This window comes from Mesoplodon densirostris, chromosome 7 (genome assembly GCF_025265405.1).
Source record: "Mesoplodon densirostris isolate mMesDen1 chromosome 7, mMesDen1 primary haplotype, whole genome shotgun sequence".
Classification (NCBI taxonomy): domain Eukaryota; kingdom Metazoa; phylum Chordata; class Mammalia; order Artiodactyla; family Ziphiidae; genus Mesoplodon; species Mesoplodon densirostris.
The window spans coordinates 35,121,111-35,146,095 of NC_082667.1; the positions used below are offsets into that span (position 1 = coordinate 35,121,111).

The window sequence follows — 24,985 nt, forward strand, 5'->3', positions numbered from 1 at the left end:
TCTTAAAATAATTATGTCTTAATTTTTTTTCTTACTTAACAAGTAGATCTCTGTGCTATTTGGATAAATTTTCAATCTCCACTTTTATACTATGTGTTTTTATTTGTGTTCTCAAAATATCAATTTGGTGTAGAAAACTATATGATAGTCAAAACTAAAGAATACATGAAGGAAGAGATTTGTAATCCCCATGAATATGAATACAACTGCCTGCTCTTACATGAGATGACAGTTTTAGCATTTTCATCTTTCCCATCCCACCTTCTCCACAATTTGAGATTTTAAGACTTTTAAGTACTTAAGAGGAGCTCCCTCCCTCTGTAAAACTTAAGTGTTAATTAATTTTGTTCTAAAATTAAATTGCATTGTGCTTTTTTCCAATAAGTACGTCAATCGAAAGTTAAACACACAACATAAGGGCTGTGAGTTGAGTTTTATTCCGTATCTTACTGAGAGCTGTAGCCTGGGAGACAGCAACAGAAGTTTTTCTCTCAGTTTGTGAAGGTCCCCCCTGATGGGGAGAGAATCATTTAAGTTTTGCTGTGAAAGTTGATCACATCAGCATAAGTCTTTTTTGTGTTGTTGATGCTCTGAAGATCCAGAATACTCTTATGTGTGAAGATCTGCTTTTTAGGATGAAGCAAAAACAAAAGATCCTATAACCTAGACTTCCATAAATCAGAAAATAAATGCGAAGCTGAGAAGAGCAGGTCCCTACATGTTTTTCTAGGCTGACTGTATGTAATGAAACACAGAGACTTGAGAAAATGTTTTGCACTGTTAACTTAATCAAACAAGGAAGCCATTAGATGGATGAGGCGCTAATGCCACTGTAGCCTATGTAAGCAACAGAAAATCTAAGTTTGTAAATACCTCAAGGTTACGAAATCAAGAGGCTAATTACAAACACTCTCAAACAGCCAATTAAGCTTTAAACTATAGACAAATAACATTTCTTTGCTTCTGCACTTTCTCTGTATAAGTCTAACCCCTGGTTCCTGTCAGCCAGGGTTCCTAAACACTTCTGGTTTGGTGCTGCCCCATTCGAATCAATTCTTGCTTAAATAAATTCATAAAAATTTCAATATGCCTCAGTTTACCATTTAACAGCACCATCTTTCGAAGTGTGTTTGTGTGCGTGCATGCTCGTGCTTCTGACGATTTAATAGTAAGACTGGGTTCTTTCGGGTAAGGAATTGTGTTTGCAGTCCTTTCCAAACATTTTGAATTGTAATATACAATTGATTAAAAGTTAAAACATTCCGAACAGTCCAATTAAGAAAGAAAGAGACCATTTAGGAGGGCAAATATCCCCAAGGTTTTTTTTTTTTTTTTTTTTTTTTTTTGGTCAACTTGAGTCCTTAAACGTTTAGAGAGGTAACTGTAATAGCCAAATGCCTACTTGTATTACTTAACTTATTTTCTTATACATCCATGTTTAATACCACATTATATAAAAATATATTAGTTTAGAAATATTGCTTATTTCCATACCCGCATTTCATTAAACAGTTTTATTCAACCTCTTCACGTGCATTTTCAACATCACTGTCTTAATTGTCACAAGCGCCTTTTTTTGAGCAGTTTTCAACAACTTTCATTTTCACTTCCATCTCGGTGCCTCAAAATACAGCACTTTTAAAATTTTAGTTTGATGCTATTACATGTTACTGGAAATTTATCCAAAGCCTAGGTACTCTTTCACATAACATTAGAACAGTTGTTTATTATTTTCATTTGTCCTTTATATGTGTATTAGAAATCTCCAAAACATAGCCATTTATTTAGTCTGTTAGTTTTTAAAGTGATTTCTTAAAGGCCTTGTTTACAAGACTTTCAGTACTTCCAAATATGAAGTTCTACTTCAAGAGATAACTACTAAATTTCTTTGTGTTTTTACTGATTCATCTAGGTGACCTCAATAAGTACCCAAAGCTGGGATTCATTAAGGCCAATTTCCAACTAATGCATTTTCCTGAGAAACTGTTTTTCAAAATAAAGTTGTTGAGAAAAAGTTCTGAAATAGAGACTTCATAGGCGTTCTGACATAAAGGAACTCGTTTTTTCTGACCTTACACTGGGGCAGGCATGAGAGATGCAGAGGACCAGCAAAGGTAAAGAGGCTGAACTGCAGATCAAGTGCAAAACAACTTAGGAGAAAGTTTAACTGGGTGGAAGCAGGGTTCATGGCATATCAGCTCCCCAAAACTCTAGAAGCTGGAGACCCCCACTGGTTTGGGGTCTTCCAGTTGATTTACTTCACCTTTTCTAACCTCAATTCTCAATTCCATCTCTCTTTGTTTAACCTCACCTTTTAAAATTGCCAGATTCCACCCATAGCTTTCTTATCACCCAGGCTAATGTGAAGGTGACTCCTTATATGGTCCCTCCCTGCCTATAGAGCATGTCATGTGGATTCTGACTTCTCTCTTATCTCTCCTCTGTTCACTCATTACCTACCCATTAATACAAAGGTAAATTAGGAGACGGTCTATGCGGGCCTCTGATTTCCCGTGCCTTGTGGAATTTCTCTAGTCCAAGCCCCTTATCACCTCTCCTATAAGTGCTTGTTCTGCCTTGTTTTCTCAGGTAACAGTCTCTGCCAGGCCCAAGATTCATTCGGCACCATCACCAGCTAGCAGCTCACTAACTCTGCCAGCTCATTCCTGTGCCCAGTCTCAATCAGAGACCGGACTTATCTGCTGGTCCAGAAGGAATTCAGAGACCAGAAACAGGGACATATGATCTATGTCATACCAAAAGAGATATGTGATTAAAAGTGCCATAAAGAAATTGTCAAAAATAATTTCTCACAGTTAATAATGGCAAAAGATGTCACTTGTTACTTCTAGCATTCTACCTGAAACAGCTGATTAACTGCTTTCCTTGCAATGGCCCAATCACCTAGAGACACGTTAAGTGTGGCCCTAACTCTACAACACAAAGGGGAGGAGCTACAGCCCTAGGTGGTGGAAAGAACAAGCAGGTTCTCATGAGAAGCAGGTGAAACTAACCCCTACCCAGGGCCAGGTTAAGATATATAGAAGCCCTAAGGATGAAAATGTACAATGCCCTTCCTATATGTAATTCAAAATTAAAAGGCAAAATTATCCGTGGTAGGTTAATAACTGTTCTCAAAGATATGCCCATGTCCTAATCCTTGGAACCTAATGAATGATGCCTTATTTGGAAAAGAGGTCTTTGCAGATATGATTAAATTAAGGATTTTGAGATGAGATTATCCTGAGTTATCTAGGTGGGCCCTAAATACCATCACAAGCACCTTTATAAGAGGCAGAAAGTTTAGACATACACAGAAGAGAAAGACGTGTGAAGATGAAGACAAAGTTGGGATGATGTAGCTTCAAGTCAATGAATGCAGGCAGACACCAGAAGCTGGAAAAGCCAAGGAATAGATTTTACCTGAGAGGCCCTTGAGAGAGTAAAGCCCTGCTGACTCCTTGATTTCAGACTTCTGGCCTCCAGAACTGTAGAAGAATAAACTTCTATTGCTCTAAGCCACCATGTTTGTGGTAATTTGTTACAGCAGCCATAGAAAACTAATACACTAACCCACGAAATAAATATAAAACAGTCCAACAAAAATGCTGTTTTTTTTCCTCCCTAGTTTAACTCCTTTATTGTTTTCTTTATGCAATATTAACTGTAGAATTTTATCTAAGTCAATTTCTAAGTTAGGGAGAAGTTTACTGAACAAGATTCAATGTGGACTAGTAGCATAAAGCACATCCAGATTCCAATAATATATTTGAAAAAGTATTTCATGATATTAATGTGGACAAGATAGATATAATCAGATCTAGCTGATATCAAAGTTGAGTGAATTTATAACTGAATAAACAATCCTACCAAAAGGTACTGGTAAATACTTATTGATGAAACTTCTGTGCAGCTTTCTGTGCTGAGAGGTAGAGCGTTCTTCTCAGTCCTGTTCTGTGCAAGATTTTCATCACAAATTTGGATGATGATATCAAGCTGATCTGGTCAGCAGATGACATGGAGGTGCTCTGCTATAGAGAACAAAAAGGGCTCTTGACAGGATGAAATGATAGGTTGAATTTAAAAAGATGTAACTTAATATAGACATATTAAAAGTCTCTAACCTAGATTTCACAATTGAACAGCATGGGTACAGAAAAGGAAAAATCTGCTATAAACTCCCTACATAAAATAATAATAAAAATGATATGAAATGCTACTGTGTCCCAGAGATATAATGATAGATATAGATAGATAGATGATAGATAGAACGATGTTTCTCACAAACTTTGTCGGGTAGGATCAAGACAACCTGCACAATTTGCAGGTCCTAGTGCCAAATGAAAATGCAGAGCCACTTGCTTAAAAATTAAGACTTTTAAGACAGCAAGAGCAGAGCATCAATCTTTCTAAGTGTGATTACACAGACTGTACACCCATGGAGTCAGCCCTACACTGGTATTATTTTACACAGTACACATTCATAGAGGAATCTGGCTTATTCAGTACTAAAACTCTAGCACAAGCCACAGAGACTGGAACAGAAGAGTCATTTACTGGATATAGATATTTGTAGAATGAAAAAATGGCTAAAAAGAGAGTGATGAATCTGTCAACATCTTATTTACTAAGTAGACAAATAGCATTTTATCCTGGAAAGGGAATAGACTTTAATTGTAAGAAAAATTTCCAGTGTATAGAGAATCTTAGGATCTAAAAAAGTTTTACTCCCTCAAAGCTATTTTTAAAAATAAAGTCATAGGAAAATTCTAAATATATGAATTTATCAAAATTCTCCTATGTACTGTGGAAAATAGTTTCAAATCGAAAAATAATTATATAGAAGTCAAAGTAAATAAGTAAAATTCCTTAATGCCCCCAAATAGATTCCATGGCCTGTTCGAAACCCAGAAAACAAACTAACAAAACAGAAAATCTGTGAATAATGGCACAAGACAGATCAATGTTGACATTCCATTTGTATTTCTGCATAAGCTGTTTCATTTATGTGGAAAAGCTTACAGGTTAGCTTTTAAAGAACTTGCACTATATTTGTATAATCTTACAAAATAAAATCTAATTATGGAAATGTCAAACATGACAAGCTTTTAAAAAATGTGAGTGAAATATTTAAATGTTTCTATAAATTCATTTGCTGAATAACCAAGTTTTGAAATACTAGGGATGATAGAAAAGAAAGCTGAAGAGACACAAACTTAAAATGATCTCATTTGCAAAAAATGAAAGAAAATACTTAATATTTAAACTAAGGAAAATTGTGTAGATATTCTATTTGATAAATCTTATCCTGTTTTACAAGATATAGATATAGCATTTATTAGTGCAATGTTACTTCAACTGATTTCATCAGAATGTATTTTTCAAATACACAAAGATAATAAAAATACCAGCTGCAGTGCAGAAACACTCTAACAAACTAATCTTACTTGCATTATGAAACGGCCACTTAAGATATAAAACAAAGATCAGCAAAGTTTGCTTAGACAGAAAATGAGAAAAACAATTGCATGTGGGAAAAATCTGATTTAAATATTGATATTAAGAGTTATTGATGGGGTTTCCCTGGTGGCACAGTGGTTAAGAATCCGCCTGGCAATACAGGGGACACGGGTTCGAACCCTGGTCCAGGGAGATACCACATGCCACGGAGCAACTAAGCCCGTGCGCCACAACTACTGAAGCCCGTGTGCCAAGAGCCCGTGCTCCGCAACGAGAGAAGCCACTACAATGAGAAGCCCACGCACCGCAACGAAGAGTAGCACCCGCTCGCGGCAACTAGAGAAAGCCCGCGTGCAGCAACGAAGACCCAACGCAGCCAAAAAATAAATAAATAAATTTGTAAAAAAATAATTATTGATGTAATTTATGACATTGCAAGGTCATGCTTAAAGTAATATAAAATAATATTTAGTTATTCAGTAAAAGGATTCTGTCTTTAATCTAGAATCCTCCACCTGTAAATGAGAGAGATTACAGACGGGATACTGAAAAAGGGTGCCACATGCAATAAATTAGACAAACGTATAATATATACCCTTTTGGAAATTCATAATCACTTCAGCATATTAATAGGGTTTGAGTAGTCCTACAGTAAAGATACTTATTTAACTTTGTTTAACCCATAATATCCAAAACTTATTTGAACTCAGTACCCATTTTTAGGTAGGAGGGAAGTGTGGCTTGTTTACTTGTTTTTTTTTTTTCATGTAAAATTTCATGTAAAGCATTTTGGGATGGTGGTATTTTCTGGGGTTTACTTTGAGAATTGCAGCTCTATACCAATCAAACATGAATAAGTAGGAATATTGATTCTGCTTACATTTAGTAATTAGGAGTTTTCATAATTTATTTTACAGTTAAAGTGCATTTTTTTTTCTGCAAAGGCAATTTTTATGCAAATATACTGCCCAGAATTAGAAAGTTAATACTCTTGCTCCTTACTCTTGGTCATATCACATTTTGAGATTTGTGTCTGTGCTGGACATTGGCTGACTGTAGTGTGATACAGGTGATCAATATGGGTAGTGGGGAGGTTTGAAACCATTCTCAAAGATGTATAGTTGAAGGACTGCAAAGGGATTTAGGGCACAATGGTTGCTGTGCCACTTACTGACCTTTTGTCTTTCAGCTCTAAACTCACTCTTCCATATTCTACTTTGTGAAGCCAGGGCTGGGACTCTGCATATTTTATTTCTCTTTAGAAATAAAAGAGCTGGAAATTTAGCCAGCTGGAGTCCTTGTAGATTTAGCCAATAGTGGGTGCTGAAGGAAGATTGGAAGGCAGGTGTAGGGGAGAAGGATTGGACTCAGACCTGTTCTCTTGCTCTCAGTGTCACTCTAGCCATGACACTTCACCTGGCAGTAGCAATGGACCCCAGCAGCAGTTATTCCCAGTTACTAAATTCTTTCTGCATGCCCAGAATTGGTTTTATCGCTTTTAAAAGCAGTTGGTGGCACAGCACAGTATTAAGAGCACAGGCTCTGGAGGCAGACTGTGGATTTAAATTCCAGCTCACTCTCCAGTTGTATAACCTTGGGCAAGTTATTTAACATACTAGTCCCTTGTTTCCCAGCCGGTAATCATCACACATTTACCCTGTTGGGATGCTATAAGGAGTTAATGAGTTAATATGCTGGGCATAAACTCTATAGAAGTGTTAGCCATTATTAGGGTGTGAAGCAAGAACTGTCCTACTTCTGCTAAAAGTGACGGGGAGATGGTGGATTCAGATTTTAATAGAGGGAAGAAAGTTTGAAGGAAATGCTGAGGAGTACTAAAAAGAAAGAGGTAGTTCAACATGAAAGTGGTAAGCAGCGATGAGGACTCAGTTTAAGTTGGAGATCATGAATATGTATTGCAGCCATCTTCAAGATTTCCCCCCCTTCAGCCCGGTTATGGACCTGAAGACAAGTCGTCGGATGGATCCAACTGGAAACTGTGACGGAAGAACAATGAGGTGTTGGAATTCAGAACCCTGAGGATAGGCTAATGTGAGGGACCTTGGAATCTAAGCTAGATGTGTTAGAAGGGAAGAGACATCTGGACTGGAGAGATCTAGAGAGATCTGGACTGGAAGATAGAAAATTGGTGTTATGTGGGTGTCTGAGCGACAGAGCCGGAAGGATAGGGGATTGTGGTGACCTGACATCCCTAGTTCCACAGATGCTCTTCCGAGGCTAGGAACTCCACCTTCCCGGCACTGGGATTGGAAGACAGCTAAGGGAAAGGGCGGGGCCCTCCCGGCCAGGAAAAAGAGAATTGTGACGGGACCGGTTGGGGCTCGCGGGCCGTAGGTGGCGCACCCGCGAGGACTTGGCGGGGGTCCGGCAGCGGGCGCCGCGGCGCTGCGAGGCTCCGCAGCATGTGCCTGTGCTGTAGGGAGGACGACGCTGTCCAAGTCAACCCCGTGAGTCCCCCCGGGCCCTCAACGCCGCCTCTGCCGCCCTGGCGCCGGCCTCGCCCGTCGGAGGCCGCCTCGGCCGCTCGCGCTGCTGGCCTTTACGCGGCGGTTGGTGCTTTGGGGTTGGGAAATCCCGGGTGAGGGAGGCAGACTAAATTCTGGGCTGCAGGACCCACCGGGAGGAGGAAAAGCCCCACCTCGCACCTGCTGGGGGGCAGGCGCGTGCAGTCATCTGTTTGTTGAATGACTTATTGACCCGGCATGACAATATTCAGTACCAACAGAAACATGAATTTTTGGATTTCTTGTACACCCTTTCCTTCCAGAATAAATCTCAGTAGTCCCGGTAATGTGGTTCATAGCAGGTTCTTTTTTCTCCAAATACTATCTCATCTTCCACCCCAATGTTTACTTTGATGCTCTTATTCTGATCCTGCCTCTTGCAGTTGAGATAATAGGCATCTATTACATAAATAGAAAACAGTAGCATAGGCTTCCTATTATAATATATGATTTTTCTGTTTGCTCATGACTTTTATTTTATTTTTTAACTTTACATGTTACGTAGGAAGGCTCAAAATGGCATCATCCTTCAGACGTCACTGAAAGGCAGGTAATGTTTAAATAAATAATTATGGTTAATTCAAAACTGTGACTTTATCTTGTCCCTTTATGTGTGATCGTCCCTAATATGACAGAAGTTCTATTAGCTAGACACTTCTGTGTTATCTTTCTTGAGACTCTGGGATCTTGTGACTACTATCAGAATGAGTCTTAACTAGGATAACCTAAATGGTTTAATATTCTCCTTTTTTTTTTCTTTCTTTTTTTGCGGTACACGGGCCTCTCACTGCCGTGGCCTCTCCCATTGCGGAGCACAGGCTCCGGACGCGCAGGCTCAGCGGCCATGGCTCACGGGCCCAGCCGCTCCGCGGCACGTGGGATCCTCCCGGACCGGGGCACGAACCTGTGTCCCCTGCATCGGCAGGCGGACTCCCAACCACTGAGCCACCAGGGAAGCCCAATATTCTCCTTTTTTTAATGTAACATGTGATACATACACAATGATATATGTAGCATACATAATTTTAAAGCAGGGTAACAAAATGTACCTCCAATTTAAGAAAACATGAGTATCCTTGAACTCATCTAGGGGCTGCTTGCCTACTCGACCTCCGTGTGTCTCTCCCAGAGGTAACCACTACCTTGAATTTTATTTTTATCAAGCTAATCTCTTTCTTTAATAGTTTAGCACCTACGTGCTTCTAAAAGGATATAGTTTTTCTTGGTTTTGAACTTTATAAACATAAGATCACACAAAATTCATTGTATGATTTATTCTTCCTTCTTTTTTTAAAAAAATAAATTTATTTATTTATTTGTAGCTGCATTGGGTCTTTGTTGCTGTGTGCGGGCTTTCTCTAGTTGTGGCGAGCGGGGGCTACTCTTCGTTGCGGTGTGCAGGCTCTAGGCACTCGGGCTTCAGTAGTTGTGGCACGTGGGCTCAGTAGTTGTGGTTCACGGGCTCTAGAGTGCAGGCTCAGTAGTTGTGGCGCACTGGCTTAGTTGCTCTGCGGCATGTGGGATCTTCCCAGACCAGGGCTCGAACCCGTGTTCCCTGCATTGGCAGGCAGATTCTCAACCACTGCGTCACCAGGGAAGTCCTATTCTTCCTTCTTAACATTGTTTTCTATTGTCCATATTGTGCACTATTGTGCACAGTTAATGAAGTGGAAATAAAGAGTAAATAGTTTCATTTGAAAACTCTACTGAGGTGGGACTTCCCTGGTGGTCCAGTGGTAAGGAATCCGTTCTGCAATACAGGGGACGCAGGTTCGATCCTTGGTTGGGGAGCTAAGATCCCACATACTGTAGGGCAACTAAGCCCGTGCACGCCACGACTACTGAGCCCACACATCTCAACTAGAGAGCCTGCATGCCTCAAACTACAGAGCCCACATGTCCTGGAGCCCATGCGCCACAACTAGAGAAGAGAAAACCTGCACGCCACAACTTAGAGAAGAGATAAAACCCACGCACCACTACTAGAGAGAAGCCCGCGCGCCGCAAGGAATGATCCCGCACGCTGCAATGAAGATCCCACGTTCCCCAACTAAGACCACAAAAAAAAAGAATACTGAGGCTCCAAAATGTTTTCTTCATCTATAAATCACACATTTGCAAAAAGTTTTTTTCCTACTTCTATGTAGCTATGTAAGCTGTATGCACTGATTGTGTTTATCTTTTTTTTATGGACACAAACCAAAAATGTTGTCAGCATGCTATGCTGTTAACAGTGTAAATGTCTTCTTTCCTTTTAATTTTCCCAAAGTCCACAGATAAACGTATTGAGCGTATGCAAAAACTAAGGAAACAGAAGAGGAAATTTAGTAAACGGTTTTCAAGGCCTGCCCCTGTTCCAGAACCAGGACTCTTAGTAAGTGTAGAGACTCCACTGAAATTAGCAGATCCTTAAATCAAGAGGCATCCTCAATTTTTCATTTATGTAACACTCTAAATTTTGTTTCTTTCTTTTCCTTTGAGAAATCAGTAACTGCCATCTGGGAAGATACCTTAAAACTCCTCTAATCAAATTCTTATCTGTTATTTAAATCTCTTTTGTAGTTGTCTCCTGGAGATGATGTGGTTTAATGGAAAGAGTGTGCTCTTTGAAACCTCAGTGTTCTGGATTCCAGTCTTTCCTTTGCGTATATTATCTGACTGCCTAAAGTTATTCACTTAAATCTTCTGGGTTGTATTATTTGGAGAATAAATCACAAAATCTCCTGCCAAATAGTTTTTCAGCCTAGGCTTGAACCCTTGGCAACATCAGAAAACTCTACCACAGCTTATATTCCATCTTTGCATACCTTTGACAAGGATTTCAAAGTTCTTCCACATAACATGGTTATATTGCCTCCATGAGCCTTTTACATGTGGTACCAATTACACGTCTAATAGCCAGTCATAAATCCAATGGCCCTTCCACTGGAAAGTCCTTCAGATATTTGAAGAAAGCTGTTACCTCCCTTCATATGCAGACTTTTCTTCAGGGTGAAAATCCCCAAATTTCCTCATCCATTCCTCTTCCACCTTAGTAGTGAGCCCTGGCCTTATTCAGGCAATTTCCAGGATCAGGATTATATTTCATTATAGAAAGATTATAGAAAGATTTGGGAAAAATTATATTTCTGATCATTAAGATTTTTTTTCTGTTGGTTTTCTTTTTGAAAGAAAATATTTTATAAGCCCAGCTAATGGATAGCTATGTCAGTTAGGAATTTCTAACTTCATCTCCTTATAAGAGAAACTCAACTGCAATGGTTTAACCAAATAGGAGTAGTTTTTCTTCCAAAGGAGAACTCCTGATGTAGGCAGTCTAGGGTTGATAGGGTGGTTTCAAAAATCATCGAAGAAGTCTCAGGTTCCTTCTGTCTTTTTGATCCTTCACACTTTTCACATGGCTTTTATTCTCATTGTCTCATAAAAGCTTCTACATAGGTAGAGATTGTGTCCACATTCCAAAAGAAAAAGATACAGGACAAAGGGCAAAAAGTATACACCTGTTGAATCGGGTTTTTTTGATCAGGAAAATAGCCTCTTTATATGTATGTATTATCTTGTTTGTGGTGATGATTTCATGGGTGTACACGTGTCAAAACATTTAAAAGTGTACACTTCAAATAAATATGTGCAGTTTATTGCAGGTCAACTATACTTCAATAAAGCTGATAGACACTCCCCCGCACAAACATATATATATATATATATTTTTTTTTATATACATAATATATATATATACACCTTTTATACACTATTACAATATTATACAGGAGATTTTTTACTGCCCTAAATATCTCCTGTGCTCTATACGTTCATCCCTTCCCTCTTCCCTCACCCCTCTCAAGCCCCTGGCAATCACTGATCTTTTTGCTATCTCTATAGTTTTGCTTTTCCCAGAATGTCATATGGTTGGAATCATACAGTATGTAGTCTTTCAGACTGGCTTCTTTCACTTAGTAATATGCAGTGAAGTTTCCTTCATATCTTTTCATGGCTTGATAACATTTTTTTATCCATTGTATGGATTCATTCACCTATTGAAAAACATCTTGGTTGCTTCCAATTTTTGGCAATCATCAATAAAGCTGCCATAAACCTTCATGGGCAGGTTTTTGTGTGGACATAAGCTTTCAACTCATTTGGGGAAGTACCTAGGAGCACAATTGCTGGGTCATATGCTGGGTCATAAAACTATGTTTAGCTTTGGAAAAAACTGGCAAAAGTGTCTTCCAAAATAGCAGTTTCATTTTGCATTCCCACCAGCAATGAATGAGAGTTCTCTGTGGCTCCTCATCCTTGGCAACATTTGTTATCAGTGTTTGGGGATTGTAGCCATTTAGACAGTTGTGTAGTGATGTCTCATTGTTTTAATTTGCAATTCCCTGATGATATGTACTCTTGACAATCTTTTCATATGTTTATCTGCATCTGTATAACTTTTTTGGTAAGGTGTCTGTTCAGACTTTTGCCCACTTTTTAATTTTTCTTTTAATTGTTGAGTTTTGAGTCATTTGTATATTTTGGATACCAGCTCTTTATGTGTTTTGCAAATATTTTCTCCCAATCTGTGCTTTGTGGTTTTTTTTTTTTTTTTTTTTTTTTGTGGTACGTGGGCCTCTCACTGTTGTGGCCTTTCCCGTGGCCATGGCTCATGGGCCCAGCCGCTGTGCGGCATGTGGGATCTTCCTGGACCGGGACACAAACCCGTGTCCCCTGCATCGGCAGGTGGACCCTCAACCACTGCACCACAAGGGAAGCCCATGTGCTTTGTGTTTTCATTCTTCTAGCAGTATCTTTCCCAGAACAGAAGTTTTTAATTTTAATGAAGCTTAAGTTATCAACTATTTCTTTCATGGATCATGCTTTTTGTGTATCTAAAAACTCATTGCCAACTCCAAGGTCACATAAATTTTCTCCCGTGTTATCTTCTAGAAGTTTTACAGTTTTGCACTTTACATTTAGGTCTGTGATACATTATGAGTTCATTTTAATGAAGGGTGTAAGCTAAGTGTGTCTAGACGTTGTTTTTGCATGTGGCTGTTGCTCCATTTGTCCTGGCACCACGTGTTGATCAGACTACCCTTTCTATATGGTACTGCCTTTGCTCCTTTGTCAAATATCTGTTGAGTATCTGTGTGGGTCTGTTTCTGGGCTATCTATCCTGTTCCATTATATAGAGTATTAACAATCCATGTTAATAAAGGACTTGTACGTATGGACTCAGACTTTTATTTTCATCCCAAACCATTTAAGATGTACAAAGTAGTGTTATTCTGTGTGGTCTGGTTTTGGTGCTAATCTTACATTCATTACTACTTTGCAACAAGATTAGTAGAGAAATTGAGAGTAAACATCTATGTTCATTTATAATAATTTGATATTGCCATAACATTTTGATTGCATGTTACAGAATGATCAGTCCACAATGGTTTGGAAATTAAACCAAACAAAATTTATCTTAGCCCACATTTGAGAAGCAGGGAGAGCCTGAGCTTAAATAGGAAGTATTATATATTTTGGTCAATATATAGAAGGAACACTAGGATAGTATTTATCCAGAACACTGAGGTTTCAAAGAACACACTCTTTCCATTAAACCACATCATCTCCAGGAGACAACTACAAAGGAGATTTAAATAACAGATGAGAATTTGATTAGAGGAGTTTTAAGGTATCTTCCCAGATGGCAGTTACTGATTTCTCAAAGGAAAAGAAAGAAACAAAATTTAGAGTGTTACATAAATGAAAAATTGAGGATGCCTCTTGATTTAGGGATCTGCTAATTTCAGTGGAGTCTCTACACTTACTAGGAGTCCTGGTTCTGGAACAGGGGCAGGCCTTGAAAACCGTTTACTAAATTTCCTCTTCTGTTTCCTTAGTTTTTGCATACGCTCAATACGTTTATCTGTGGACTTTGGGAAAATTAAAAGGAAAGAAGACATTTACACTGTTAACAGCATAGCATGCTGACAACATTTTTGATTTGTGTCCATAAAAAAAGATAAACACAATCAGTGCGTACAGCTTACATAGCTACATAGAAGTAGGAAAAAACTTTTTGCAAATGTGTGATTTATTATTAACATGGATTGTGCCCAGTAGAACAGAAGATGCAGGATGAGGCTAGAGCACTCAGTTGTGAAAAGTTTGAAAAAGTAGTTTTTGTTTTCATTTTGTCTGTTTAAAGTCTATATGACAAAAGTTTTCTCCTAATTATATAATTATAATATTCATGCATATTAAAATTATCCTGAAATATTATTTTAAGGTTCAGTTCTTGCTGATACTGATATACATAATCTTTCCATTTTCACTTATTTGTCCCTCTTGTTCACTTCATTTTGGGTCATTTCAAGACTTCAAACACTCAATAGATGCATATAATATACCTTCTCAGTCAATCACATACCATAAGACTTGGGAAGAAAAATCCTTATGTTTAACATCTCTGTCATATCCATTATGTTCAGAAAAACCTTTACCCTTTCTCCTGATTGGTAGTTTTGGTTTCTGCAAATTCTTTTTACTTGTAGCATTTGTTGCTTGACTCATAGAAAAAGATGTTTATGTCATATTTATTCCCAGATATGATTTATTTGATAATAGTGCTTCTCACATCTGGCTTCTATCTGAATGTGACCTTGTTTTAATTTAGAATAGCATTTCTAGCTCTTTATACAATTCTTTTTGTATAAGAAAGGCTTCTCCCTCTGAGACCTTTCCCAGAGGACTTATAGTTTGTATAAACTTTTCCTTATGTATATTTTGATTGAATTTATTTTTCTATGTGTATTTTAATCTCTTCTAGTGGACATAAAGCTGAAGTCTGTATGGAAGAAATCATGCCAGAACAAAATATGTAGATTTCTAACATCAAGTAGCATTTTGTGATTTGACTTCGTTTGAAAAATAAAGACAATGCTCTGCCATTTCAGCAAAATAAACAGTGCAACCATTTAATATCCAAGCTACAGGGTCTAGAATTTTATTAAATACCATATCTTACTACCACTTTCTTTTCTGTGGTAACTTGAGATTTGCTTCTTTTCAACAAATAATAATATGCATAAGCCTTTGAAAACAATGTATTCATGTTTAAATTTTTACAACTGGATTTACAGCGTATTTAGAGATTTAGAATTATGCTTTAATAATAGGGGGAAATAAATTTCCTCTGCTGTATATTTATAATGACTTGTGTTTAAACAAAATGTTTAAAATCTTTAAACAGTCCTAGGAGTTTTGTTTTGTTCTGTTTTGTTTTTTATTGAAGTATAGTTGATTAACAATATTAGTTTCAGGTGTGCAATGTAGTGATCCAATATTTTTAAAGATTATACTCCATTTAAAGTTACTATAACATATTGGCTATATTCTCTGTCCACATAGTGGAAACTATGTGTCTGTGTGTATATATTTATATATGTGTGTTGTAGTGGTGTGGTATTGCCAATATTAATTTGTAAAAGGACTCTATTTAATTGGCTAAAAGGAAAATAAGTGCTTATATAAATACTCAGAAATATAAAAGAAAGTAACCCAAATGAATTTTAGGATCACATGATCTAGAATTAATAGATTAAATGAAATAGATTTAATTTAAATGAATGAAAACAAGTTTCAGTTTGTTGGTTTAATTAACACAGACATTTCTTTAGGGTCATCAACATTAAGTATAATATTTTTATTGTACCTAGGTTTACTAGAAATCAAATAAGATCTTATCCCTGTTACAAAATTTGTCAGCAAGAAAAATAACTTGATATGATGAAACTTTTAAGTAAATTAAATGTAAATAAGAGTTTTAAGTGAACTCTTTAGGAATAATTATGTTTTAAGTATATCTATCGAAAATATGTCCTCCAGATTTTTTTTTGTAACTTGAAACTGCTAAATTAAGTTCAATGATAGCAATTCATTGAATATCCAGATCATTTCCAAATAAGATACTGAAATATTAATTACTGAACATAGGTTTCCTTTTACAGAGAAACTAAAGATATTTAGGACTATTAATAAAATAAATAATTAATATCGTATACTAACGCATATATGTGGAACCTAGAAAAATGGTACAGATGAACCAGTTTGCAGGGCAGAAATAGAGACACAGATATAGAGAACAAATGTATGGACACCAAGGGGGGAAAGCGGGGGCGGGGTGGTGGGGGTGGTGGTGAGATGAACTGGGAGATTGGGATTGACATGTATACACTGATGTGTATAAAATAGATAACTAATAAGAACCTGATGTATAAACAAATAAATAAAATAAAATTCGAAATAAATAAATAAATATGTTTGGTGTCACACTGAGACATTTTCTTTAAGGAATCACCTGTTTTTAGAAACTACAAATAGTATTCACAAGTTTACCTATCTACAAAGTGCTAATGGTACAAGTTCATAAATTGCTTACTTCTTAGTTTTCACTAGAAACTAAGTTTTTTAAGGTTAAGAATTATAATAATTAAAAGATGTAATTAAAACTAGTAAAAATTAATAAGGAAAACATCTTTGTATGCAAGGAAAAAGAAGGTATAAAGAATGGAAATGCGTTTTGTTAAGGGAAAAGAAAGTAATTTTGTCCTAAAGCTGGTTATTCCTAAATGGGAAAGAAAATAAGGGACAAATTAATGTGGATATAGAAAGTTGTAGAAGATTGTGAGGGGAAAAAAAATGAATCTTTAGAAAGGCAGATCTATGTGTGGTCAGGAGTGATAAAGATTAGAATCAATTTAATTGAGTAAATTAATTTTATTATGAAAGGTAAAGTGGTACAAAACCTGAATTTGGCTTTCTCTCTATTAAGAAGACAAAGTTTTCTTAAAATATTGATTTGCTTTGGATAACTGACTGCAAAGTTTCTTTACCTTTAACCAGTAATCTGTTACAACTTTTGACAGTTGCTTTTGAAATATTTTATTGTCACTGGTTAAGTAATTAAGTATTGTTCTACTGTGACATATGATCCTATGTGACCAAGTATTTTGAAACCTTTTTGATATTTTTGAAAAACTTCCCAAATATCAGATTCTAATCGAAGTTATTTTGACTTCTAGCTAACTCTAGGATGCTTCAGAGAGGATACCTGAAGCATCTGAGAAAGAGGAATATTAAACAAATTAGGCTTATTTGTTATGTTAAATTACATGGGAAGCATTATCAAATGAGTGCTGATAAACTTTCTTATTTTATATTGTATGGGTAAATGTTATTAATATAGATATACTGGAAATTATATGGAGCTCCTAAAAATCTGGTTATGTCTTAGTAAAATGTTAACAGCCATAATGTTAGTAATTATCTTGAATTGTTGTATGTCACAGCAGTAATCAAGTTTCTTTGTCAATTGCACTGTAATCAGATCTTCAATCATGTCTTTTTAAGTCCTTTGTCATTTACAGATGGTCACTATTTCACTCCGATGCTCTTGCAAAAAATGCTTCATCTTCAAGAGGAGTCATAGAAAGGATTTTTTTCTGACAGGTGCAGGCTTCTGATAATTTTTAGACCATAGCACTGAACTGGGTAAGAAATTAAAGAATTCTAAAGGAAAACTTTGTGGCTTCATAAAACTGTTAACAGAAGATTAAGATCAAGAACCCTGCATGCTTGCATCAATTTTCCAATGATACATCCATTTGGCTGTGAAATTTGTTAACTCATATGTTAATTCATTTAAGTAGATGCCCAGGTGATTCTTATGCCTATTACAATTTGAGAAGCATTCAATTTAAATATTTCTGAATATGTCAAACATTATTATTACTCTTGGATGGATAAATGAATCCAAAGCACCAGAAACTAATAGGAAACTCAACTAAAGGTGCATTCATGAGGCTCAATGCTAAAACACAGTGATGGATTTCACGTTCTGCCCTCTTAACTGAAGTAGTACTGAGTGGCACTTACAAAAAAGAGGGCTGACATCAACTTGAAATCTTGGCTTTAATTTCTTGGAGGTCAGAGTCCCTTCTTACAAAAGGGGGTAGCATAAACTATCCAGAGTCTTGTCACTCGTTTATACAGGGCTAGCCAACTGGGTTAGCTTGGAGGCCGTAGCCAAGCTTTTCCACCCCTACTCTGCATGTCGCCCTCAGCAGGTGTTTCCTGGCATCAAGGCCCCGTCCTAGCAGAGACTCTGGAAGTGTGGGTGGGGAGGTGCCTCCGTGGGGCGGAGGCTAGCTTCAGGGGTGGGGTCCAGGAACGACCAGGGTGGAGGCTGGCGGCAGGGGGGCGGAGCCGAGCCCCAGTGGAATGGTGGGGCGGGGGTGGAGCCGCGGGGCGGCGGTGGGGCGCTGCGGCAGAGGAGCGGGGCGGAGCCGAGCCGCCCAGTCACCAAGCCGCCCGCTGAGGGCGGAGCGAGCACCGCATAACTGGGACTCGGGTCTGATCGCGCAGTTCGCACGGCCTGGTCTGGGGCGGACCCAGGAGGGGAACCCCCCAGCCGCGATACCATGGGGCTGTGTTTTCCTTGTCCCACGGAGGCCGCGCCTCCTTCGCCGGACCTGGTAAGTAAGGCCGCCTCCCAGCGTCCCCGCGTCCGCCCGCCCGCGCCGTGCGCACCTGTTCCTGGAGGGGCACGCCGGAGGTCCCGAGCTGCGGCCCCAGGACGGGCCGTTGGAAGCGGCGGCACGGGCCGTGGAGCCCGTTGACGGGGACCTTGGTGGCGGAGATGGTGGCCGTGCTCCGAGGGACCTTGAGGTCCTGCCTGCCGGACCTGGGCTGCTGCCTCCGCGTCGGTGTCTTTCTAAAGGCGGCTCCAGCGTCTCTTTACCTTCAGCCGGGTGGCAGAATTGGCAGTTCGTAGGACGCAGGCGCACGTGGACTGTGCGATGTGGCGGCCATTCCTGGCGATGCGGTAGATGGAGTTAGGGTGCGAAAAGAAATCCTTCTTTCTCCGGGAACTGAAGTGTTTAATCTTGTCGGAGATGTGCATCTTCCTATTTGTACCAGCTGTTTAAAGAAGGTGATCAATAAAGTCTCGTATATTTCTGCGCTTTATTGGATATTGTATTAATGATTTACCTTTAGTCTTTATCACTTTTAAGTTTTTTTAAAGTATTTTATGTAGGACCGAGTGTACAGTTTGTAAAGTTGCCACGTTTAGCAAATAAAAATATAGGGCGCCCAGTTAAATTTGAAGTTTCAGATAAACAAGAAATACATTTAAAAGATACGTAGGTTTGTTCCGTGCAATATTTGGGACATACTTGTACTAGAAAGTATTTGTTATTTATCTGGATAATTTCAGATTTAACTAGGTGGTTTGTGGTATAATACATTTATACTTTTTGTAGCTTTCTAATTTTTAACAGCATTTTTACCTTAATAATCCTTACAGGAAGTTGATAACGGAACACCTAAATTCCTCTCTTGTATCTGGCTAAAAATTCGTTGAAGGAAATGAGTTGTTTAGGGACGTACATTAACTCTTCAGCTATTTGATCATAAATACTAAAAATGACCTGGAAGTTGACATGAGAAAGTTCACCTTGTCTTTCTTGCTAGTGTTGCTTTTAAATGTTCTTAATTTTGTTTATCTGGCTACTGATAAAATACCAATGGGCCAGCATTTGTTAAGCCCTTCCTCCCCTCCCCCACCCCAGATAACCACATTGCTCACTGCTTGAATGTCACTTTATCTTTGAGGCTTTTCTTCACCACCCTACATAAAGTAGATCCTCCACTCTACCATCCACCTTCCTACCATCCACTCTACCATCTACCTTCCATTTCTTATTGACCATACTTTTCTTTATATTTCCCTAAAGCACTTACTTCAATCTGACAGATGTATATTTATTTGATTATATGTGACTGTCCTCATTGGAATGTAAATTCCATGTGGGTGGAAACATTTATCTGTATTATTTCACTGCTGTATCTTCAGCACCTAGAAAAGTTCCTGAGGCATGATAGTTGCTCAATAAGTATTTATCCAATGGATGAAATGAATGAATGAATGTATTGTGGTAGGGAAAATGGGGGAATTATTAACACAGCTCCCAAGAGAATGCTACTTACTGTCATATATTTACATAATTTATAACATTATTATGAATAATATAGATATAGAAAAATAATATTCACGGTTTCCCAACATGGAACAGTACATCTCATAAATTTCCTCTAGTCCTTCCTGTCCTACTCAATGAGATTCACTCACTTCATTCAGGAACTTCTTCCGAAAATACCAGCCTGCTTCAAACTTTCAAACTCCTTTTTTTTTTTTTTTTTTTTTTTTGCGGTACGCAGGCCTCTCACTGTTGTGGCCTCTCCCGTTGCGGAGCACAGGCTCCGGACACGCAGGCTCAGCGGTCATGGCTCACGAGCCCAGCCGCTCCGCGGCATGTGGGATCTTCCCGGACTGGGGCACGAACCTGTGTCCCCTGCATGGGCAGGCGGACTCTCAACCACTGCACCACCAGGGAAGACCCAAACTCCTTTTTAATTGGCAGTACCAAACCGTGTATTTCCCTGCTTGTATTATTAAATGTCATTTGTTTTATTGCCCTGACTAGCTTGTAAGCTCTTTTTTTTTTGAAAAAGCAAATAGATTATTTTATAGGCCACTTTGTGTATGTATGTGTATGTGTTTATGAGATATATAATGTAAATATATGATATAGATGTAGGTGTATGTCTCATCATGTGCTTATTTGAAGGGTTTAAAAATTTTTTTAATTTTTATAAATTTATTTATTTTATTTATTTATTTTTGGCTGTGTTGGGTCTTCGTTGCTGTGTGCGGGCTTTCTCTAGTTGCGGCAAGCGGGGGCTACTCTTCGTTGAGGTGTGCGGGCTTCTCATTGCGGTGGCTTCTCGTTGCAGAGCACAGGCTCTAGGCACGCGGGCTTCAGTAGTTGTGGCATGCAGGCTCAGTAGTTGTGGCACACGGGCTTTGTTGCTCCACGGCATGTGTGATATTCCTGGACCAGGGCTTGAACCCATGTCCCCTGCATTTGCAGGCGGATTCTTAACCATGTGCCACCAGGGAAGTCCTTGAAGGTTTATTGATTGGGAGAATGAAATTCAGAAAGTTGAGTATTTTATGAATGTTATAAATAATGGCATTCTTAATAGGACATTTGGGGCCAGTACTATTTTTGTAAACTGTTATATTACCTATAAGATAAAAGTATAAAATATCAAGGATAATGTTTGGTTTTGTTTTAAATCATATTTCTTACACATTTTTCCTAGGAAGAAAAAAGAGCAAAGCTTGCAGAGGCTGCAGAAAGAAGACAGAAGGAGGTAAGAGTAAAAATAAAATTCTACCTTAGATAATTAAATTTGCATTTTGTTCTCTATAGATGTCTATTACTAGTAGTATTCTCTAATGAAAATGGTATCTGATATCTTAGAAATTTAAATTAAAGGAAAACATTTTCAAAATGATTTCTGTTTCTATAAATTGGTTTAGTGCATTTATGTCATTTAATGTATGAAAATTTCTCTACATGTCTTCTGATATGGAAGATGCCAAGGAGGAATCTTTAATAACATTCTTCCTTGAGATGAAATGACTGTGCCTTATAAAACACTGACAGATGTGAAGTAACTTTAGGGGAGAAATGTGTATGGTTGCAAAATACCCAATGAAGAAATCATATGTTTTATGTAAAGCTGTTGTAGAAATAGTCTAATTCTTTGTTACCAAAAATAGACCAACCCCATCCCCTACCCCCCACCTCCAAAGAAAAACCTAAAAGACAAAAAACAAACAAAAAACACCTTTTGGTAACAGGAAATTAATTTTTGTTCTTTTTCTATACTCCTTAATAATTTTCCTGAAGGCTGCATCTCGGGGCATTCTGAATGTTCAGTCTGTGGAAGAAAAGAGAAAGAAAAAGGAAAAAATAGAAAAAGAAATGGCTGCATCTGGACCCCCACCAGAAGGTGGCCTTAGGGTAAGTATTAAAATTTACTTAAGGTTTAATTTACCTGGAATTTTTCAAAACTCCAGTAGCAATCTGTTCAATAATTTCATCGTGAAATGGATTGTCAGAAAATAGTGAATTAATTTAAAAGCATGAACAATATAGATTGGAAGAAGTGTCAGTTTATTTGGACATTCCAACATTCATTGGAATAGATTTACTTTCTTTTTCCCAAAATGAAAATAGACTTTTCCTGTTTATCTCAACCCTATATCATAATACTTCATACTTATATGATTAATGGAAATCTTAAATGTGTAGAAAACTTAAGCAAAATGGAAGGACACAAAGAAGAAAGTAAAAATCATCCAAATTCAGTGTCATTTTGACAGACATCATTTCTAATCTCATTTCGTATGTCAATCTTAGAAAATTGGATTCTACTGTAAACTACTTCAAACTCTTTGAGTTTTTTTCACTAAATGATTTGAGATTTTTGAGCTTCCCATTGTCACTCATTATCATAGTTACCTTAATATTAATTTGGACAATAGGGTGTACACCGGTGAGTCTGACACATGCCCATCCCAATAGCAGCAGTTGTAGCTCTTGACACTAGAAATATAATGATGGACAAGTTAAACAACGTCCCTGAACTTGGGGATCTTTACAGTCTAGCAGGATTATAAAGGTTTTCTTTTACATGTTAAAGCTCAGGAAATGAATGGTTCAGATATTAAGATTTTCTTCTTTGTTCCATTTTTAAAGGAAATGTATTTCTCAAGGGTATTTGTGAAAAGGACAATGTCCTGAGTTTCATTTATATTTAATTTGTCAGTGATTTATGAGCACTTGTTTAGCTGATTCTCTGTCTTCTCCATTTGGTTTGGTTTTTGCTCTCAAAACTATCTGTATAAATACATATGTGTACGTACAACCCCAAGTTGTGGGGCAGGCAGTTCAGGAGCATCCTAAGCATACATGATTCTGACTCAGGAATATCACATAACAATAAGATTTATCTGTGTGCATTTTATCATTATATGTTACTTCATCTAATCTCATTTAATAAATGAAATTAAAAGAAAATAATTTTTATAGTTAACTTTTAACAATATATAAAATAATTGATTTTGATATTAAGGTAAATAACTGATCATTGTGTTTGTTTATTTATTTATTTATTTTTTAATATACCCCCATAATAGAATAGAATAAATGTAAAGTAAAACAGTTGGAAGATACATCAGATATTTATCAGAAGTATAGTTGCTTACTTTCAATATTCTGTTGAGATAAAGATCTGTGTCACCAGGTTTACTTCATATGGAGTTCTCAAAGACAAAGAATTTGTGAAAATTAAATTATGGAACTGAAAATGATGCTGAGATCAACTTTCATAGTAGAAGAAATAGAAGTTCTGAATGACTTGAAGTCACATATAATGTTACAAAAGGGATACTTTATGTATAGTCAGAAGGTACTTATTTAACATGTTCTAACCTAACAAATTTAACATCAGCTTTTGAACTCTTAAGGGAGAAAGGGGCTTTCTTAATTAAAACCAAAGCTTCTGTGCCCTGAAGCCTATAGATTAAAAATAAATTAGGCCCTATATTTCTTCTGGTCCCTTCAGAAGTGCTCAAAATGAAAAACATCTCAGTGTTAAATTTAGTACCTTTTTTCTTTGACCACCTGCATTGCTCATTGAGAGCATACAGTGAAGTTCAAAATAAATTTTTTGAGGCTCAGGGATAACAGAAGGGAAAATACAAGATAAAGAGTAACTTTAATGCTCAAACCCTTTGGCCTAGGCTCTTTTAGGGGCTGCTGTCAGGCCTGTTCTACAGGCTGGCCTTGAGTGTTCTGTGGTATAGCTAGATTCTTCCTAACCCGACTTCATAGTATGAGGAAAACATGTCCTTCCCTGTGTTCATGCCCTCCATATATTCATCTCCTGACTAGCTGCCTCTTCCTGGGACACTTGGCATTGGCCATGCTCACTGTGTTCTGGAAAGGCAGAACTTATTTTGTGAAGTCAGTGTGATGATAGCATCAGGACACAAACTAGCATCAGTTCAGGATATACTAGTAGAGTAGTGGTGGCAGATGTCTAGAGCAGTGGCTCATGAGGAGCTTTCAAAAAAGACTGAAACTTGGATCTGACCTTATATCAATCAGAATCTCTGAGAGTGGGACTTAGCCATCAGGATTTTTAAGCACCCCAAGGAGTCTGATGTCAAACCAGATTGAGAATCACTGCTCTAGTGTTTGTAACACTAGTCCTAGGAGATATTTTGTGGAAAATAGAATCCCATAGTAAAAATGTTTAAAAATCCTGAATATTGTGTTATATATTGAATTCCTTTCTTAGAGATTAAAAAAGGCACAGTATTTAAGTCTGTAAGAAGTTCTAAAATAAAGAAAAGCAAGTTTACTTGGATTAATTCTTAATTTTCAAACTTTAAGTAAAGATTTTTTAAAAATATGTTAAAAAAATTCCTTGAATGTACTTGGAAAACACTACTTTAGAGACTGGTAAATATCTCTGGTACTATCCCAATGGCTTTTTCAGGACTTACTATTGCAGATTTAATAAACTTGATTAAACAGAACACCAAATGGAATAGTTTCTCAAGTTAAGCAAGGAAAAGACTTTGTCAGACCATTATTTAATAATTTCTACCGTTTCTTCACTCCCCTGCCTCAAACAAAAATTTCTTTATTTTTATTTTGTAGTTTCATTGTTGTTCTTATTTTGTGATGTTTTGTTTTTCTTTTACTGATTATCAGGTATTTGGGAATCTAGCTACCACTCATTAATCTGCCCAGATATTTTGTTTTATTTCTTTATATTTTTACACCATCATGTATCTTATTTCAGACTATAATGTAAAATTTTACTAATCACTGCTACTCACAAAGATCATTTTACATTTGTATAGCCCATATTTCTCTCTTATCTGTTTGTTCACTAGAATATAGTAACATAACTTTAAACAAAATTTACTTTTCTCTATATTTTTATCTTTTCTAGTGGACAGTTTCATAAAGCATAACATGAGTGGAAGAGTCTACTGCCAATAACTAATATCTGCAATCAAGTGGACATCC

At 37.4% G+C, this 24,985-nt stretch overlaps 2 protein-coding genes across 2 annotated transcripts; both read left to right on the plus strand.

The window, feature by feature from the left end:
• The first annotated feature begins 7,883 nt into the window (after window positions 1-7,883).
• On the plus strand, window positions 7,884-10,398 carry CCDC179 (coiled-coil domain containing 179). Its single transcript, XM_060105176.1, has 3 exons — window positions 7,884-7,928; window positions 8,491-8,535; window positions 10,255-10,398. Exons 1-3 carry the CDS (start codon window positions 7,884-7,886, stop codon window positions 10,396-10,398), a joined length of 234 nt encoding a protein of 77 aa, XP_059961159.1.
• An 8,001-nt stretch (window positions 10,399-18,399) lies between these two features.
• Window positions 18,400-24,985, plus strand: SVIP (small VCP interacting protein). Its single transcript, XM_060105364.1, has 4 exons — window positions 18,400-18,499; window positions 21,195-21,245; window positions 21,788-21,901; window positions 24,909-24,985. The coding sequence occupies exons 1-4, from the start codon at window positions 18,446-18,448 to the stop codon at window positions 24,921-24,923; spliced, it is 234 nt and encodes a 77-aa protein (XP_059961347.1). The 5' UTR covers window positions 18,400-18,445; the 3' UTR covers window positions 24,924-24,985.